General features: G+C 32.8%; 2 protein-coding genes across 3 annotated transcripts; one reads left to right on the forward strand and one right to left on the reverse strand.

The window, feature by feature from the left end:
• Positions 1–745: 745 nt before the first annotated feature.
• Positions 746–10,103, reverse strand: LOC120623796 (transcription factor IIIA-like). Of its 2 annotated transcripts, none has more exons than XM_039890042.1 (7): positions 9,673–10,103; positions 8,548–8,657; positions 7,175–7,348; positions 6,805–6,956; positions 5,658–5,781; positions 5,343–5,442; positions 746–1,890 (listed from the first exon to the last, which is right to left on the reverse strand). In XM_039890042.1, the coding sequence occupies exons 1-7, from the start codon at positions 9,799–9,801 to the stop codon at positions 952–954; spliced, it is 1,728 nt and encodes a 575-aa protein (XP_039745976.1). In that variant the 5' UTR covers positions 9,802–10,103; the 3' UTR covers positions 746–951. The 2 variants fall into 2 exon arrangements, with proteins under 2 accessions (XP_039745976.1, XP_039745975.1); XM_039890041.1 differs by having other exon boundaries at positions 8,548–8,660.
• A 766-nt stretch (positions 10,104–10,869) lies between these two features.
• On the forward strand, positions 10,870–15,650 carry LOC120624047 (putative neutral sphingomyelinase). The gene is made up of 6 exons (XM_039890374.1): positions 10,870–11,168; positions 11,553–11,726; positions 12,404–12,587; positions 14,107–14,261; positions 14,426–14,612; positions 14,759–15,650. Exons 1-6 carry the CDS (start codon positions 11,131–11,133, stop codon positions 15,206–15,208), a joined length of 1,188 nt encoding a protein of 395 aa, XP_039746308.1. The 5' UTR covers positions 10,870–11,130; the 3' UTR covers positions 15,209–15,650.
• The last annotated feature ends 1,127 nt before the right edge of the window (positions 15,651–16,777 follow it).

Here is a 16,777-nt window from a genome sequence, read left to right on the forward strand (position 1 = left end):
CAGCTATCGAGACGGAAGTAATGCTTCTTTTATGTGATAAGACAAAGTAATGACTCTTTACTTTATTTCGTTATAACACATGTATATTTGTCGTAACAAAAAGTAAAAAAAATTGAACAATACCTATTAGAAATACTTTTGTACAATTATGCAGATCTTTCGAACTTATTTCCTACATCTAGTCTTACAAGTATAATTATTTAACAGTCACTGTCAGTCCTAATTGTTCTGATTAAATAATATACCAATGATTTAAGTGGTGCCAGTTCCGTGGTACCCATATCTGTAAACAAAACTATTTTGGCACGTTTAAGAATGCAGTTATCCTTGTAGCATCGTAATCACTTGTAGACTCCATGAAAATAGTAAATAATTATTAGCAAACTGAGTATGAGTTTTTCGAAGCTCGAATTTTTAAGTGATGCTAGTAATAACCGGCTCAATTTGTAGTAAGCATCATTAGACTAGATCACATTTCGAAGCTTTGTAACTTTAGTTTTAAGTTATAAGACGAAAGTAGGTAGTTATAACTTTACATAAACCTACAAACATTATGTATGAACGATTCATAAGGTCCTGCGAAAGGGGAATAAAGAATGTTTGATTCCATTTCTATTAATACATTAACCATTCGTTTGAGCATAGAATTTGTTTAAAATTTAATACCACTGTCAAACAACGTCTTTAAAATTTTCTGCTTGGGTTTTCTTCAAGTAGATATTATTAGGAATCAAACATATTAGTGATCGATGGAATGAAAAGATAAATATTTCTTATTTATTTACGTATAAAACTACTCTCGTTCACTTTTTTGCATTTCTAATATCCACTAACCTGTTTTTGTTTAAAATGGATAAATTCGATTCTAATTAAATTATTTTAGTTTTTTTTATACAAAATTTATAAAAAAAAGAAACATTTTATGACACAACTATACGTAGAGACTAAAATCTAGACATTGCGGTAATTAAAAATGGTCCTCCAGTAAAGCTGCAATAATGATGCTGCATTTGACGAACCATTGTCAATATTTGCTGGAAAATGGTCGTTTCTGTTTATGGTACTCTGTTGATCTATACTATGTTCTTCTTTGATGAAGATTTGGGTTATTGGTTGGTTAGTCATGCCAGTTTGTTCTTCATTATCTATATTATCATTTGATAAATAAGAGGGTTCAATATCTCGTTCATTATCACAATTGGTGGGTTCAATATCTAGTTCAGTATTACAATTGGTTGGATCGCTATCAGATTCAACTTTTACTTGAACCTCTATAGAGTTCATACGTCGGCTTGATGTACTCGGCTCTATTTCCTCATGATGAGGTATTCTTATACTAGGTCGATTTAGAATTTCTATAAGATTAACTGGTTTATTAATAGTCGCTTTACCTTGGAAGTTTTCACTTTCATTTGGCCGACTAGACAGAGTGGCTTCGTTTATATTATGAGAAGTGGAAAGTGGTTTAGAAGTGGTATTTTCATCTTTGTTTTGAAAATCTATACTATTGTTTGAGTAAATAGTTTCAACTTTTAATTCAACATTTATGTTTCGATGCTTCTTTGGGTCACTTTTTACATCTTTTGGTAAAGCTGTTTTCTCCTCTATTGCTTTAAGATGATCTTGAGTTTTGTTTCCAAAATCTCTATTTTGATAAGAATGGTGAGTGTCATCATCTTCTAAGTATTCCCGATTATTTATAGCGCCCGTGTACAGTCTTGATATGCCTTCTTCTATTTTTTGTTTGACAATACCAGCTAATCTCATAGCTGTCTCATATCTTATCGTTCCTGCATCTTTCCTTTTCTTTCGGCCAGTTTTGAGAGTTTTGTGAACCTTAACAGGTAATTCTGGTCGGTTGTGCCGATCGATGTGTTCATTGAGTTTTGCCTGGAATAGAAACGAAATATTCCTATAGCAATTCAATGAAAGTGCGGTTTTTTTCTTTTCAGTCTAGATAAACTAGAAATCAAATCATAAGATCTTATTTTGCGCTTGAGAGAATCAATCAATATCTCTAAAACTCGTAGGTTTTACCGATACCATTTTAATAAAGCTGGAAACTCGAAAAGTAGCTGACTACTGAAAACCGAGGACTGAAGCGAAACAATCTTCATAATAATGCTGAAAGCTGGCTGCTTACAAGAAGGCGCGAAATGATGCCCTAATATCGTACCTATGTCTAAAGTTATTTTTTATTAATGGCGTAATTTAAACATTAGGCTTATTTATGAAACAGTTGACTCTAAAATTGCCGTTATTTTAAATCTGGGATCTAACTTAACAAATAATTTGATCCTTCGATAATATTAACAAAAATGAAAAAATTAAATCTCAATATTTTATTGAAATTTATAAAAAAAATAACTATGAACATTCTTTCATATAATACGACAACTTTCTAGGTATACCTACCTGCTGAGTTGCTACATGGTATAGAAACAGTTGCTGTGTCAGAGTGCCAAGTGTGAGATTTGCTACCTAAGTTTACTTATTCGATCGCGTGAATATTAACTGCGATTTATATGATATCGAAATAGCGCCATCTAGTGTCAGTACGGTTTCCCAGTATTGAAACTTGATGGCGCTCATGCCATACCTACTAGATTTTATAATTCAACAAAAAGTCTGTGGAGGGACCACTGGAAGTGTTGGATAGCCACCGAAAGTACTAATTTTGTCTGATTTTTACCTATAAATTCAATTATACATGGATTCATTTATTATTTTACTGATGTATAAATAATTTTCTTGCAGTATTATATTCATGTGTTTCATACACATGAATATAATATATATTTTATAAAAACCGTCTCTTAGACTCTATGTTCTGAACATAGTTGACTTTTAAGAACAATTTATATGCAATAAAAAATAAACACAAGAAATACACGGCAATGCTCAAAATAATTACTGAACCGGTGCCATAATATGTAAACTGACATTTGTTGAACAACCAACGCCATTTTGTGGCTATGTTGAAAACAAATGCGCTTCAATATTTTTATCGCCAATAGAACGTAGCAATAAAATTTAATTATATTTTGTATAATTGGACTGAATGCAAGAAAATGGTACCAACTTCTCCTTATGGACTTTTATTGTGATGCCTTCTTAAATCTTCCCATTTGCAATTCCCGACAATTTCATCGCGGTTTTGCACTTAAATTGGCTTGCATCTTGTCTTTTTTTTCGACCTTCTTCTAATGTTTTATAAGTTCTCAAAATTATTTCAGCACGACTGTGGTTCTGTATGTGTTCAATTAGTCTCACCTAAAAGAAAACAATAAACTGACGTGGCCGATATTAAAAAAGATCAATTGGTAATTGGTAAAAAAGGCCGTGCACTACGTTGAGCGGAATACATATGCGCGTTTAAGTTTTTTTTTTTACAAAATCCAGAACAACGTTGTTTTAGTGGTTGCGATAGGCAACGAGTAAAAGCATCGGGCTGGTGCGTATGGTCTTAGTATCCCTGCACAGGGGCCACTGGCCACAAAACGCCACCATCGGCATATCTTCTGTAGTGCGCAGATGCGTCGATAAGAAGCGTGTAGCGGCCACCGGCTTTAACCGTAACCGTGCAGTAGGAGGCAGCGTTTTGTGGTTTTGGTAAATAGCCCGTGTGTGGGGACCCTTATTTATCTCAACACGGATCGAACAAGCCAGCCAAGAAGCTTTAACATCGATCGTGAATGATATTATATTTTATTATGGGTTCTTTACTGACTGACGCGGCCAATCACAGTGCTTGAAATCCTCTCTGCATTAGTAGAAACTGTGTGTGGAGCGGAGTGGACTTCCAAATAAAATAGACTGGATTAGCCTCATAAAGGTGCTATTTAAGTTATTTTTCATCTTTCTTAACAAAGGAACAAAACATTTGACTCTTCTATGGTCAATCTTTACAAATTAAAATAGTATATATAAAAACCATATTATTCTTTGTATCTGTTAATAATTAATAAATATAGAAATATTCTGGAAATACTGCATTTCACAGTGATGCTTCTACTTGTAACTTAACTGTGAAATGCTTTATTCACTTTGCGCTTTGGCAACAGTTTGGTAAAATCGCAACTCACGAACTCACTTAGAGCGTCATAAACTCGCTTGAATGTTTGAAGAGCCACAATGATTTTGGTGTCACACCTACACCACACAGATCTTCCAAAATTCACGCTCTACGCACCTTTTTTGTTAAAAACCTGAACAACCTCAGTAGATGCTATTTTAACAATACACAATTCTTAATTTCACTTAGAAACTGTGCATTGTAAAGTCAATTTAATAAAGGCAACTGTAATGAAATTTCGCAAGTCTATCTAGACGGCCCATTGGCGCAGTTTGCAGCGACCCTGCTTTCTGAGTCAAAGGCCGTGGGTTCGATTCCCACGACTGGAAAATGTTTGTATGATGAACATGAATGTTTTTCAGTGTCTGTGTGTTTATCTGTATATTATAAGTATTTTATGTATATTATTCATAAAAATATTCATCAGTCATCGTAGTACCCATAACACAAGCTACGCTTACTTGGGGCTTGATGGCGATGTGTATTGTCGTAGTATATTTATTTATTTATTTAATATATAAGAGACTGCGTCCCAACCTGGGCTTCGTGGCAAGTACAGAAATGCACCGCGAGAAGCTTCATCTGTACTTCAAATAAATCAAGATTTTTTTTGACTGTTTTGAACAACGGCTCAGCCTGCATTGTCAAGGAGTGAGAAAAATAAAAATACCCCATAGTTTTATTTTACTTAATTCTTTGTTAAAATGTATTATTTAACATGGTTTTATTAGTCCAATAATGAGGATGGTTTATTTTTGCGCCTATGTGACTAATTAATAAGTATGTATCTATTTTACCTAGCTTGGTTAGGGCGCGGGCGCGCCGTAATAAATGTATTACTTGTAAGTAAACAAAAGTTTATTCTACCGAAAACACATAATGTGTACGGAAGAAGAAATTATAAATACATATTACCCAAAATATTTGAAGATCTCCCACCCGCTTTGCAATGTATAAATGAAAAAAAACATATATTTTTAAGGAAATGTAAAAGACATTTTTTAGCTAATAGTTAAAAAAAAATGCCACTGTTCGATTAAGCTTGTCTAAATGATTTACATTAAGATTAAGTAACATTTACATTTAGATTAAGTAGTTGAATATTTTTAAATATATATGCTTGCGAACATGGCGGGTTCGCAAGTATCCATAACCGCATAGTTTCTAAGGAGATGGAATGAAGGTTTCTTTTATTTTTTTAAAAAGGTTGGGAACCCCTGTGTTAAAGGATCACTTCGATAAATACGTATACTAATAAATAAATTACCTTCGTAGATAATTTGGCTCCGCAAAGTGAACAATCGAATGTCATCCCTTCATGTTTCACTAAAATATGCTGTTTTAGATTGCTGTTACGAGAGTAGTGTCTGAAAAAATTATCTTGAAATTATTTAAACTTTATATAAGAGTGCTTAATTTAAAATATCTGGATATAAAGACAACCTGTGTGTTATTTAAAATATCTGGATATAAAGCTATCTAAAAACGTTTTTGAATGGGTCAGAATATATTCATATATTTTTTTTCATAATTATCAATCACCATGCTAAATTTTGCGAAGATACAAAGATAATTCAAATACCTTAAACAATTATCGTGTGGACAGAAAAATATGGTAACTGGTGCATTTGGCATATGCTTCTTGACGTGTCGTATTATATGTCCTCTCTCTTTAAATACCTTTCCACAATCATGGCAAATATATTCTGAAAAAAAAATATATATATACAATGTGTAAATGAAAACCGAAATAATAATTCAGAGGCTTTAGAGGTTCAATATTTACTGTCCAACACTAAGAGTTTTTGTCTCAACCATTGCCATAGTTTATACTGAAGATCAGATACAGCCATAACATCACATGCAAAAGTAAATTCATGTAATATGCACGTGTCGGTCTTTTATCTTCAATAGGGTTGTCAAAAGTAAACACTTTTAAAAATAGTTTGTATTAAAAAATATATAAGCTTCTTTTAATTTAATATTTTCCTTATGAAATATACCTACTTATGCACCCTTCAACAGTGTTTCGTAATTCCGTTATACGTTGTACATTGATTATAAAGTATTTCATTTCTTTAGTAGCCTGACCAATGTCACAGCTTGAAATAACACTAACAAACTTATTTGTGTTATTTCAAGCTGTGACATTTGCTGTTATATGAAGTGCAAAACACTGCTTAACCTTATTCCGATATTATGCCACATAAGACCCCTTCTACTAGGTACTACCCCTTTGACGTTTTAACAGTACGACAAGTATCGTAAAATAAAGTCAGTGCCATTGGAACTTATTAAACCCAAATACGTGCCTTCGTCAGGCACCGCTCTTGGTGGAATATTAGTTAAACAAGAATCAGTTTTACAGAATTGGTGAATCTTAATCCAATCTCATTAGGCCCATTTAACTTTGATGATTTTGTTAACATATTTGGAAATACATTGATTGCGTGCGTTCAAATACACGAGGGTTGGGTTGTAGAAAAAACGACACTAACAATAGAAAAAAGGTATTGTTTGAGTTATTGAAGTCAAACCTTTTTTAGAAAAACTAAAACGTTGACTATAGCTAACTTCATGGTGTCGGTTTTTTGTGACGGTGTGCGCGCGCATCGTAAAAATTTTCTCTCACCATTTTTCCCACGCGCCAAAAGAAGTTTAACTTCAATAATAAATATTTTGTCAATCTATTCTGGACCTATTATATTGTTATGTTTAATCATACAAACCTGGAGATACATGGTCCACTCGTTTATGTTGCATCAACTCAGTCCATCGAGTGAACTTCATATCACAATGTTCACACTCATATACCTTGTGATTTCTCATATGTTTCTTTTTCTCATATAATGTTACAAAATCCCTTTCACACATTGGACACCTGGACAATGTAGATATGTAATTTCTTCATTACTCAACCAAAGTTAACGAAATTTAAATTAGACCTATTTGCAAGCAATATCAATGTTTATAAGGAAATCTTAATTAGGAACATCTGCTATTCCTAAACATATTTTTTATGTTAAAAGACTAAATGCTGTGGCTTTTTATTATTAAAAAATACTTATAAAACTAAAATGGCATAATAATTATATTTACCTGAATGGTTTCACCCCATTGTGGACATACATGTGGGCTCTCAACTGATGCATTTTCTTGAAATACATTCTACATAAACCACAACAGAATGGCTTATTGTTATCTATATGACTGACTTTTATATGCCTCTTTAGATTTTGTCTATTCACATATTTCTTCATGCATTTTGGACAGCTAGAAGCAATTAATAATTTTTTCTCACCAATTTTTTTTAGCACACAACACATATAAATTTTTAAAGCATTTTCTACCTTTTCAATGTGTGGGAGACTAAGAAGCATACATAACCAAAATGCTCCAACAAAAATATGAACAAAGAATGCACCACAAACATTTGCTGTATTTTCTTATAATACTTTTAATTTCGCTCTAAAAGTTGCATTGAGTCATGATATAGACTTTACTAGCCGGTTGACTAGCCGCTAACCCAGCTCCGGAAATTAAAGAGGTAACCGTCTCTGTCGCTATCTCTGCTTGTCTGACGCTTCCATGTTTAAGGTAGGGCAGCACCCCTACTTCTGTAGACTGAAGTGCATGAGGCCGGAAATAAGATGTGAATCCAGTTCTGCTGGGTATAATGCAGAACCCATGCCCAGAAATACGGCCAAAGACCTCAATGACTGCGAAGGCGAAAACAGAGCCCATTGGTAAGGGTAGTAGGACCAAAGGCGTACCCAATAGCTACAATATTAGGCATGATGATGTAAATAGATAAGGTTGGGGAAGATATCCTAGGAATCAAGCAAGCAATCGGCAGCGCTCATGGTCTTAAGTTGGATAAGTATCTTAGCGGAAGGTGGCACAACCAACCATAAAACTATATAGCCAACAATTTCCAAAACATGAAGACACGCTATAAGATAGCGTGTCCCACTCAAGCGATGGTCTAGGGCCTAGACCATTGCCTAGACTCGAGGCAACACAAGTACAACAGTGCGATTAGCCACGTGGGTTGCCACATGCCATGACGGGACTATATTTTTATATGAAGATAATATATTATTCGGTATCAGTGGGTCAGTACAGTTAACTACCTGCGCGAGAATACACTTGCAGCTAACTTCCGCGACAATATAAAGTTCTAATCGAAATCGAATCTATCATCTTAAACCATGTATGCTCAGGACAGTGAACATGTAAATATTCATCAGTAGGTCTCTTTGGTATATCCCAGTTATCATTAATAATGATATCATGATAACTGAATGATGGGTCATTACCAGAGTGATGGGTCCATCGTCTTAATCCATATTTCCTATTAGGCCTGTACTCAGCAGTGGGTCATTAGTGGGGCAATGCTATGGCATTAGGCTATGGAAATCATGGTGCTGAGTATTTGTAAAGAAACATGAAATTAATTCCATCGTACATACCAATATAGTAAATTCTCATCAGATTCTTTGTGTGCAGTTTTGATATGACGGTCCAAATGACTCTTACTTGTGTATGCTTTTTCACATTTTGGCTCTTGGCATGTAAAGGGCTTCTGAAAGCAACAATTCATTACTTAAATAAAACCAAAAAAAAACTATTGCTCTTTTGTTTTCCTTGAAAACCAACACAATTTTTTAGATATAGGTTCAGTGTTGATAGAAATAGAGAGCTTATTTCTGTTTGAAATATTCCAGAGAGATTTTTAAAACAAAATCTTGCTATCTCTTTATGAATCTGATCAGAAAGGTGCTTCTCTTATTCCAAAAGGAATATGAATATATAGTATATAGTGTGTACTAATTGAAACACCTAAGACTCAATTGTTAACAAAAAGGGGTATCATAGTAATTATTTACTGTAAACTTCGACTATTTTGTAATAAATTTTAGGTTCACATTATAATTTTAATATCTGAGTAGTAAAAAAAAAAATTTCATTCAAGCACTGAAACAATATGCTATAGAATCATAAGTCAATAATTTTCAACTATGTTATTAAATATTTAAAAAAAAATTAGCAAATGAAGTTAAACTACAACAGCAGTCACATTAAATTTATTTATTTATTTTTATGACCATGAATAATTATCATAAACTGGAAATTACTATACAGTTATGATATTTTTATTAAGAACAACCATAATCCTGATCATCTTATATTATTATAATTTAATATACATATAAATTCATTAAGTATTTAAACACATCTTATAAATTAATAATATCTTCCAATATTTTTAGTGTACGGTTTATTATACAAATTGTGAGAAAGATAATTGATGTCAATAAATAAATAAAAATAAAATACAAGGATATTTTTGTGTAAAACATTATAGTTCCTTTTAATATAAATAAAAAACATTAACTAAAATGTAACCAAAGACTGTTTACATTGTGTACAAGAAGAAATGGAGTTAAGATCATCCAACTGGAATTACTAAAACTACTGTAACTTTTTAAGAACTTAGATCTGTTGCTAAACCACAAAGCTTAAGGTAGATAGATTTCATGAGTTACATAAGTGAGACCTCATTACGGTACATTGACTGCTAGGTCGGTACTTACCACATTAGCGTGGACCAATCGATGTTGCGCGAGCCTGTACGGCCTATCAAACACTGAAGTACAGCCATCAAATGAACAAGAGTATATTTTCTTACTGGGTTCAACTCGGTGTAACCCAACAACGTCCATCTTTTATGATATAAATGATAATATCATCAAACAACCTCCAATTGATTTAAACTATCAGCACTTCGGTCAAATACCGAGTAGGTAACACTTAAAAAATATATACCTCACTAACTTACAAAATGTTATACATTATTGATTTATTGTTTTTATTTGACAAACAGCAAGGTATTTAACAGTTTTTCTTTAGACTTAAGTAGTAAGCTTTCACGGGTTTTGGTTTGCTAATTTAATTTTACTTTCAGTTTCTTAAAAAGGTGTTTATTGACTTGAGTCTTGACACCCTTGTCAGCTTGACAATTGAACTTTTGGTGAACCTTAATCTTCTTCTTTTTGGTTTATTGGTTCTGCGCGCTGAGCGATTGAACCATTGTCAATTGATGTGAACCTTAATCATAGAGTTAAGTTACATCCATATACATCTCATCATTTTTTGAGCTAATAAAAATGTAAAAGTAAAATATTCCTTTATTAAGGCACATAGACGGCACTTTTGATGCGTACATGCGTATATTGGTTTTGACAAAAATCATTTTCAGTTGATGGCGATAACTAAATTCGACAACATAAAACTAAAGCTACTATAAGCCAAACCTCTCTCAATTACTTATATTTATCGTAATATATTCTATCATCCATATATTATGTTTAAATATTGTGTAATTGAGACGATTTCGCTTTTCGTAGCTTTAGTTTTTTGTTGACGAATTTCGCTATCGCCATCAATAACTGAAAATGTATAATCTTGAAAAAGGCAAAACCGATTTTGATTAAAGTGAATAGTTACTAAGCTGAAGTAACTGCAAACCATTAAAAGAAGAATGGTCACAATCCGCTTTATAGTTTTGGAGACATACGTGGACAAACAATATGAAGCCATAATAAATTATGTTTTTCAGGTCCATTATTAATAATACCCAAGATAAATTAATAATACTGATAATTTTCCTAATTTTTAAGTCTACCAAAGAGAACACATACTGTTGTCAAGTTGCTTGTCACTTGTCATTGGTGTCAATGTCAGACTTCATCTAATTTCAACGTCTTCCCAAAAATCTAGGAAAACAATACATTATAATTGTAATATTATAAAGTACTTTTGTACCGTTGTGCATTTTAGGAACTTAAAGTTTAATATTTATTAGAATTGTTTCACTTGTATCTATAGTAACCATAATTTTATTTAAAGATCAAACTAAGTTCCTTCTTTGATAAATTTAAAATATGTTTGCTTTTACAATCATTTATATTACTAAGTGGTGCTAACGTGTAAAGTAAACAATATTTTTATTTGGGAATCAAGAAATAGATTTTGTTGAGCTTCTGTATAATATGGATTTAACATTAAATGTGTTTACATTGAATTGTTGGTAAGTCTTTATGTGTTTAAAGTAAGAACAGAAATATTTGTGTATCAAACGAAAATCCGATCCAAAGATTAACCCAATTACAAAGAGGTAATGCAAGTAAAAATAGGTTTTTTTTAATTTGTGTTGTTAAGATTCCTCTACCAGTAGGTAGAAAGACTCTTCTCCTGGAAATCCTGCTTAGCGATTTTAAATCCAATGTCATCATAAGCAAGACGCTCTACCAATTGGCAGACAGAGTGAATGTATTTTTCTTGCAACAACTGCAATACAATATAGAAAATATATATATATATATATATGTGCCACTGAATATGAATAAAGATTTGTGCCATGATTTGATTTGCATTAATATTTTGTTATTTATTTTCTTAATTTAATTTCCAGGGGTATTCCAGTGGTTTCAAAAAATCGTAAAGAAAGAATAGAAGCTATTGCAATATATTTGTCACAAGCTCCTCACAATATTGTCTGTCTTCAGGAAGTTTGGAGTGAGAAGGACTATTTGTATTTAAAAGAGCAACTACAAACCAATCTCCCATTCTCTCACTATTTTTACAGGTAGAGTTGTAAATTAACTATATGAAAAATTTTATAATTTGGGACTACTGCTAACAATCTTCATAAGATTTAGCAGAGCCAGCTATTATAAATGGAAAAGCAAATGGCTTCAAAGGGGTTTACATAAATAAATACATATTGATTTGTTAATTGTAGTGAGAATATGGTATATCTACTTTCAAGCCTTAATCAATCAACATTGATTGTCATCAAGATGTTGATCTAGGCTTAACCATGATCTGAAACATGATGTATTGATTATTTTAGGTCAAGGACTTTTAGGTCATATTAAGTCATAGGTGTAATCATGTTATGTCTTATTCACTACAGATCACTAGCACCTCAATTCCCTGTTGTGCCAAATGTTGTTAGATATTAGGTTTTTCTGTCAAGAAACTCTCAACACTTGCAAAGGATAAATCACACAAATTTGTCTGTCAGTCTTGGTAAAACTAATAGTTATGGACTTGTGAAACTATTCCTATCCAAAAGACCAATAGCTATCTACTTATCCTTTCTTATTAATAAATGAGGTATAATGTTGAAACAGCTTTGTCAAACTCTGACATTCAAAAGGTGCTATGCTGCTGTGTAGCGATACTAATGACACACCCCATAAGGGTATAGTGGGAATAGTATGAAAACATTTGAATGCAAACAAACAATTTCCATTTCAGTGGAGTTCTTGGTTCCGGTCTGTGTGTGTTTTCAAAATGGCTGATTCAGGATGTATTCTTCCACCAATGGCCACTCAATGGTTACATACACAAGATACATCATGGAGACTGGTTCGGAGGCAAGGGTCTTGGCCTTTGTAGGATCAAATGCGACGATAGACTGATCAATGTTTATTGTACTCATGTAAGATGTTTTATTACCTTTTGTTCTTGGGGCTTTCTAAATACTTAGTTGGCTTGAATGAGTGTTGATTTTTACAAAAATCGGGTAATTATTATATAATATTACTCATTTGACATAAACTGAAATTCAACTTATTTAAGGGGAAAGTGTTGACCTAGGGACACCAAGAGAGCTTCACATAGATAATATCTTACAAACGCCTTGTTGTTAAAACTATTACAAGAATCAATCTGTTGTCAAATTGAAATCAGTACTAATATTGCAGAAGTAATTTATTGCAGAAAAATGGTTTATTAAGATCTTATTTTTTTTTTATGGTATCAAGCCAGGTTTCACCTACCGGCATGCAATGTTACTAATATTTAAAGAATAAAAATTACAATAATCACAAATAAAAGTTGTCAAATAAAGTAATGTCAAAGTTATTGAATCATTAAATATCAATATTAATGTTTCATTTAGCTGTACTAAGAATTACTTATAAGATCAATCCATTTTCAATTATTGGAAACTAAATAAAAGCTTAAAAAATAGTGCCCATACCTTATTCTGTAAAAAGAATTTACAGTTTATTTAGACAACTTTAATTTTATAAGAAGCTTGGTTATGAATTTTTATTTATTTATTTATTTATTTTATTTATTTCATTACATATTGTACATACACATAGCAACTACAAAATACAAAATTGTAAAAACTATATTATAACGCAATAGTGTATCTTGACAAAATTTAACACAGAGGTGCCTTAGAAACTGCAGATACTATATACTACCAATTTAGAACTTTATCTCAGAGAAACAACTGGGAACCATTTTTGCGGTATTTAAAAAAATAAACTATATTGCCTAGCATCAAAAACCGATCTTGATTAAATAATGTAGGATAGCTATAAAATAGTTTTGATATTGTTAATATGTACTTAACATATTAGTACTAGTTTAGGCAAAAAACATTAAATCGTCGAGTAACCGAGAACAGAGTTTTACTCTGTTTCAGTATGTCTTGTGTACAGGAAGCAAATGGCTTCCATGCAAGCTTTTAGTACGTCTCGTATACTGTTCGCAAGTGTCTTTTATGCATATTTGGTACGTCTAATATACAGGTCGCAAGTGTCTTTTACGCAAGTTTAGTACGTCTCGTGTACAGGTCGCAAGTTTCTTTTAACAAGTTTATTACATCCCTTATACAGGAAGCAAGAGTCGTTTATGCAAGTTTCGAAAGTCAGGGTATACAGGGTACGAGTGTCTTTTATGTAAGTTAAGTATGTCTTGTACAGGGATTTTGAACAGTGGCATGCACATGATTCGTACGCGTCCGTAGTATATCAACGACGCCTACGTGGTCAGATCCTTACGGTGCCTCGCGGTTGAAATGTTATCAGTTATTGATATGTAAAACACAATTTTGCAGATACAACTCGGGCAGGCGATCTTGCCGTCTTATCACCCATTCCTTCCTTGCCTTATTCACTGTACCTGTATTGGCGTCTGATTAATCTTTTTTCCTGTAATTTTAGCTACACGCAGAGTACAATGTAGATGACATATATTTAGCACACAGAGTGTTGCAAGCATATTCTACTGCAGAGTTTGTCAACCTGACGACTCCACCAGCAGATGTCTCCATATTAGCTGGGGATCTTAATACTGCTCCTGGAGATATATCATTTAGGTAAAATATACAATATAAACAACTGTTTGCTTACATTTTTGTACAAAGGCGTATTTGGGTTAGGCTTAAACCAACTTTTACTTTACATTTTAATATTAATTTAAATAATGTTTCAGTAACTAAAAAATTATAAAAAAACAATGATTTCATTTTTTTCTTCTCAGATTAATATCGCAACTACCCTCATTAGCAGATCCGAGTATATTAAGCCGATGCAATAACGAAGCTATTAAAGCCGCGGGAACAAGCGATAATATTAACAACAGTTATTCTGATCCTAAACTAGTCAAAACATGTCCAGAAGGGAAGAGAATAGATCACATACTATTCAATGTTCATCCATCATTAGAGGTAATTTATTTACCGTTCTTCAGTTGTAGTAGGGCTTTTTGTGACAGAGCTGTGTTATTATTGTCACATCATTCATAAAAATAACAATTTTTCGTAGGACTTTTAATTTTGACTAACTGTGCTTTTAACTCACACTTAATTTTTAGGCCGATGTCGTGAACTTCGGGAATCCTTTAGAAGACAGGGTGCCTGGAAAAGCGTTTTCCTACTCGGACCACAATGCCGTCAGCTTAGAGCTTAAGATTAAACAGTGTGAAAAATTGAAACAGAGACAGCAAAGCGCTGAAGAACGCTTCCAAGGCACGATCGATGATGCAATCAAAATTTGCAAGGAAGCGACCGTAACTATAACGAAAACAAAAAGACTGTTCTTAACGACTGGTGGTTTAATATTTGTCTTCCTGTTAGGTTCCGTTGGTTTTTGGCCGAATAACATTATAGCTGATGTATTGAAAATTATAATGACCGGTATATGCCTGTATTATATAACAATGGGTACTTTGTGGAATAAAATAGAGATGAACAGTCTCAAGGCGGGTTTGTCTGCAATGGAAAATTTTAAAAGAAGCAGAAGTGAAATGAAATTTTTCGATTAGGTAACATTGACTTAGATTATATATTGTAACAAGTTGTCCTGTATACCTTTAATGATGTACTTATCAGTATTTTTATACGTATCTTATCAAGTATCAATCAATTTAAACTATATACTTTATGAAAAGCATATCCATGTTTACTTAGAATAAGTAATAAAAATGCATTGTTTTTATATTAATTGTAATAAATGGTGAGTTCCCAACGGGTCACACTGTGACTTGTTAGGATTTTTTTCCCATCGAGTCAGACTGTCATGTCCCTTGGGTGTGAGTGTGTGATCCAAAAAAAAATTGCAACAAGTAATAGGTGTGTGTACGGGAAGCTATGGATGGTGATACGCTCGACCGTAACACTAGAAAGTTCTTCCTCTGAGCGGGTGACCGTGCTCAGGGACCGAGGTCCGAACATTTATTTCGATTTTCGGATGGACACTTGCCAATAACCACCTGAGCTACGGCGTCACCGGGGGATTGGGGCGAGCGCGAAAGCTCGCCATGAGAAGAGCCCCAGGGCTAATGACATCGAGGGGAAAAGTGGGAGACGTCGACCCGGCTCGATTCGACGTTAATCTGAGGCGAACATTCATCTTTGGAAGTTGTATATGTAGTAAATTTTTGTGAACACTTCGCTAGCGCGATGCAGGATTTTTGTGGCGCCATCTAGTTCGGTAATGTGGAGACCGCTACATGTGCTTAGTTGGAAACAGAAAATTCCCAACGATTCTTATTCAATTGAATGGGGGATGATGATAGGTAAATTAGATGGATTATTTCGCGTATACAGTGTTACGCGATTAAGTGTGACTCATTGGGTACTCACCTATTAAAGTTATTACCATATATTATGAACATTCCCAGTAATAACTAATTGTGTATATGACCAAAAATAAGTAATTTACGCCATATTTTTGTATAAATTTTATGTAACTAGATAATTTATTTTTTATCATTAATTAAAAAGCTCAGAAATTATTATGCAATCGAATGTGATATAAATGCCTAAAGCCATTTGCAAGTACGTATAGATTATAATTTGTTGCTTAGTGAAATTATACCAAACTTAAATTATTTAAACTTAAAAATTAAATTTTCATACTTTAGGTCATGTTTTATGTTTTATTAGGTATGGTAAAGCCGTCATTTTTTTATTGTAAAGAATATTATGTAAGAATCAAAACAATTATCTTTCCTAATGCTTCGTAATTATTTTATATACCTTCATTATTATTTAAGGCAAAGCCATATAATTGTTAAAAACACATATTTGTACGATATAATTATTATTGTTTCTGGATTATTTGCGAAAAAATATAAAAATTCTTATAAAAAACTTGTTTAAATTAAAATCCTTAATTTTGACTGTGAAATATGTATCTTCAACACATAAGACTATAGTTTATTCAGGGAGTAAAACCGGTGGGCGGTTAAACCCACATAAATACATCCATAAGAATAAATTAAAATATAATTATAACTAAATGAATCGTAGGACATGTTAGTAATGGATCAGTGCTATAACTTTTAGGACTATCGCCTTTATAACAGGACTCAGTAGCACTAGAGTCCGTC

This window comes from Pararge aegeria, chromosome 5 (assembly GCF_905163445.1).
Source record: "Pararge aegeria chromosome 5, ilParAegt1.1, whole genome shotgun sequence".
Lineage (NCBI taxonomy): Eukaryota > Metazoa > Arthropoda > Insecta > Lepidoptera > Nymphalidae > Pararge > Pararge aegeria.

Excerpts from the sequence above, each read along its gene's own strand:
- LOC120623796 (XM_039890041.1), bottom strand. The coding sequence starts at position 9,801 with ATGGACGTTGTTGGGTTACACCGAGTTGAACCCAGTAAGAAAATATAC. Across the intron at positions 8,661-9,672 it reads GATTGGTCCACGCTAATGTG|AAGCCCTTTACATGCCAAGA; the intron begins GTAAGTACCGAC and ends TGTTGCTTTCAG. Across the intron at positions 1,891-5,342 it reads GAGCCAAATTATCTACGAAG|GCAAAACTCAATGAACACAT; the intron begins GTAATTTATTTA and ends TTTCTATTCCAG.
- LOC120624047 (XM_039890374.1), top strand. The coding sequence starts at position 11,131 with ATGGATTTAACATTAAATGTGTTTACATTGAATTGTTG. Across the intron at positions 11,727-12,403 it reads TTCTCTCACTATTTTTACAG|TGGAGTTCTTGGTTCCGGTC; the intron begins GTAGAGTTGTAA and ends TTTCCATTTCAG. Across the intron at positions 14,262-14,425 it reads CCTGGAGATATATCATTTAG|ATTAATATCGCAACTACCCT; the intron begins GTAAAATATACA and ends TTTTCTTCTCAG.